Source organism: Coturnix japonica, unplaced genomic scaffold, assembly GCF_001577835.2.
Source record: "Coturnix japonica isolate 7356 unplaced genomic scaffold, Coturnix japonica 2.1 chrUnrandom536, whole genome shotgun sequence".
NCBI lineage: Eukaryota > Metazoa > Chordata > Aves > Galliformes > Phasianidae > Coturnix > Coturnix japonica.
The window spans coordinates 20315-21941 of record NW_015439919.1 but is presented as its reverse complement, the minus strand read 5'-3'; the positions used below and the strand labels follow the sequence as shown (position 1 = coordinate 21941).

The 1627-nt window shown below is 46.7% G+C and overlaps 1 protein-coding gene across 1 annotated transcript in view; it reads left to right on the top strand.

The window, feature by feature from the left end:
• Window positions 1-907: 907 nt before the first annotated feature.
• The window catches only part of LOC107307299 (26S proteasome regulatory subunit 6B-like), a 20509-nt gene continuing 19789 nt past the window's right edge, over window positions 908-1627 (top strand). The window contains exon 1 of the mRNA XM_015850796.1: window positions 908-996. Coding sequence (XP_015706282.1) covers window positions 908-996 — 89 coding nt within the window. The remainder of the gene's footprint in view (window positions 997-1627) is intronic.

Below are 1627 nucleotides of genomic sequence, written 5' to 3'. Positions count from 1 at the left end.
TGAATCTAAAACCTAAAACCCATATAGATCCCATACAACTAATATAACCCTATAGATCCGTGATTTAGGGCCTCCCTATTGATGCCTAAGCCTAAATAACCCTTAAGCTATAGGGCCACCCTATAGATTTTTTTTTTTTTTTTTTTTTTTTTTTTTTTTTTTTTTTCCCCCCTCTATACCCGCTAAATAACCCTATAGATCTTATAGGGCCGCCCTATTGATCCTATACCCTAAACCCTATAGATCCTATACCCTAAATAACCCTATAGATCCTATAGGGCCGCCCTATATATAACCCTATAGATCCTATAGGGCCGCCCTATATATAACCCTATAGATCCTATAGAGCCGCCCTATTGATCCTATACCCCTAAATAACCCTATAGATCCTATACACTAAACCCTATAGATCCTATAGGGCCACCCTATACATAACCCTATAGATCCTATACCCTTAAACCCTATAGATCCTATACCCTGAACCCTATAGATCCTATAAGGCCACCCTATACATAACCCTATAGATCCTATACCCTATATAACCCTATAGATCCTATAGGGCCACCCTATTGATCTATAGGGCCACCTTATTGATCCTATACCCCTATATAACCCTATAGATCCTATAGGGCCGCCCTATATATAACCCTATAGATCCTATACCCTTAAACCCTATAGATCCTATAGGGCCGCTCTATTGATCCTATACCCTAAATAACCCTATAGATCCTATAGGGCCGCCCTATACATAACCCTACAGATCCTATACCCTAAAACCTATTGATCCTATAGGGCCGCCCTATTGATCCTATACCCTATATAACCCTATAGATCCTATAGGGCTGCCCTATTGATCCTATACCCTGAAATAACCCTACAGATCCTATAGTGCCGCCCTATATCTCCTATGGGGTTTCCTTATAGGGACGCCTATGAGAAGGGCACGGTGGCGGTGCTGACGTACACCGGGATCCTGACGGACCAGCTCTACCATTGGTGGCAGGGGGAGCAGTGACACCCCATAGACCCCACAGCGACCCCATGAACCCTATAAGGGGGTTGGGACCCCGACCCCATAACAACGACCCTATATGGGGTATGGGGGGGGGGGTCCCCACTTATGGGGTGACCCCAAAAATGGGGGAAATGGCATTAAAATGGGGGAAAAGGACATAAAATGGCTTCTAATATGGCGTCTGTGGGGGATATAGGGGGATATAGGGGAAATGGGGGGATATAGGGGAAATGGGGGGATATAGGGGAAAATAAGGGGGGATATAGGGGGGAAATAGGGGGGAAATAATAGGGTCAAATGGGACTCAGTTTCCCAGCGTCCCTTTGAGCAAGATGGCGGAACTTCCGGTTGTAGTACCGCCCCCCTTTGAAATGGGACTCGGTTTCCCAGAGTTCCTTGCGTCAAAATGGCGGAACTTCCGGTTTTAGCACGCCCCCCCCCCCTCTTTGAATGGGACTCGGTTTCCCAGCATTCTTTGCGGAACTTCCGGTTTTAACACCGTCTCCTTCGAATGGGACTCAGTTTCCCAGAGTTCCTTGCGCAAGATGGCGGAACTTCCGGTTGTAGCACCGCCTACTTTGAATGGGACTCAGTTTCCCAGCAGTCCTTGCG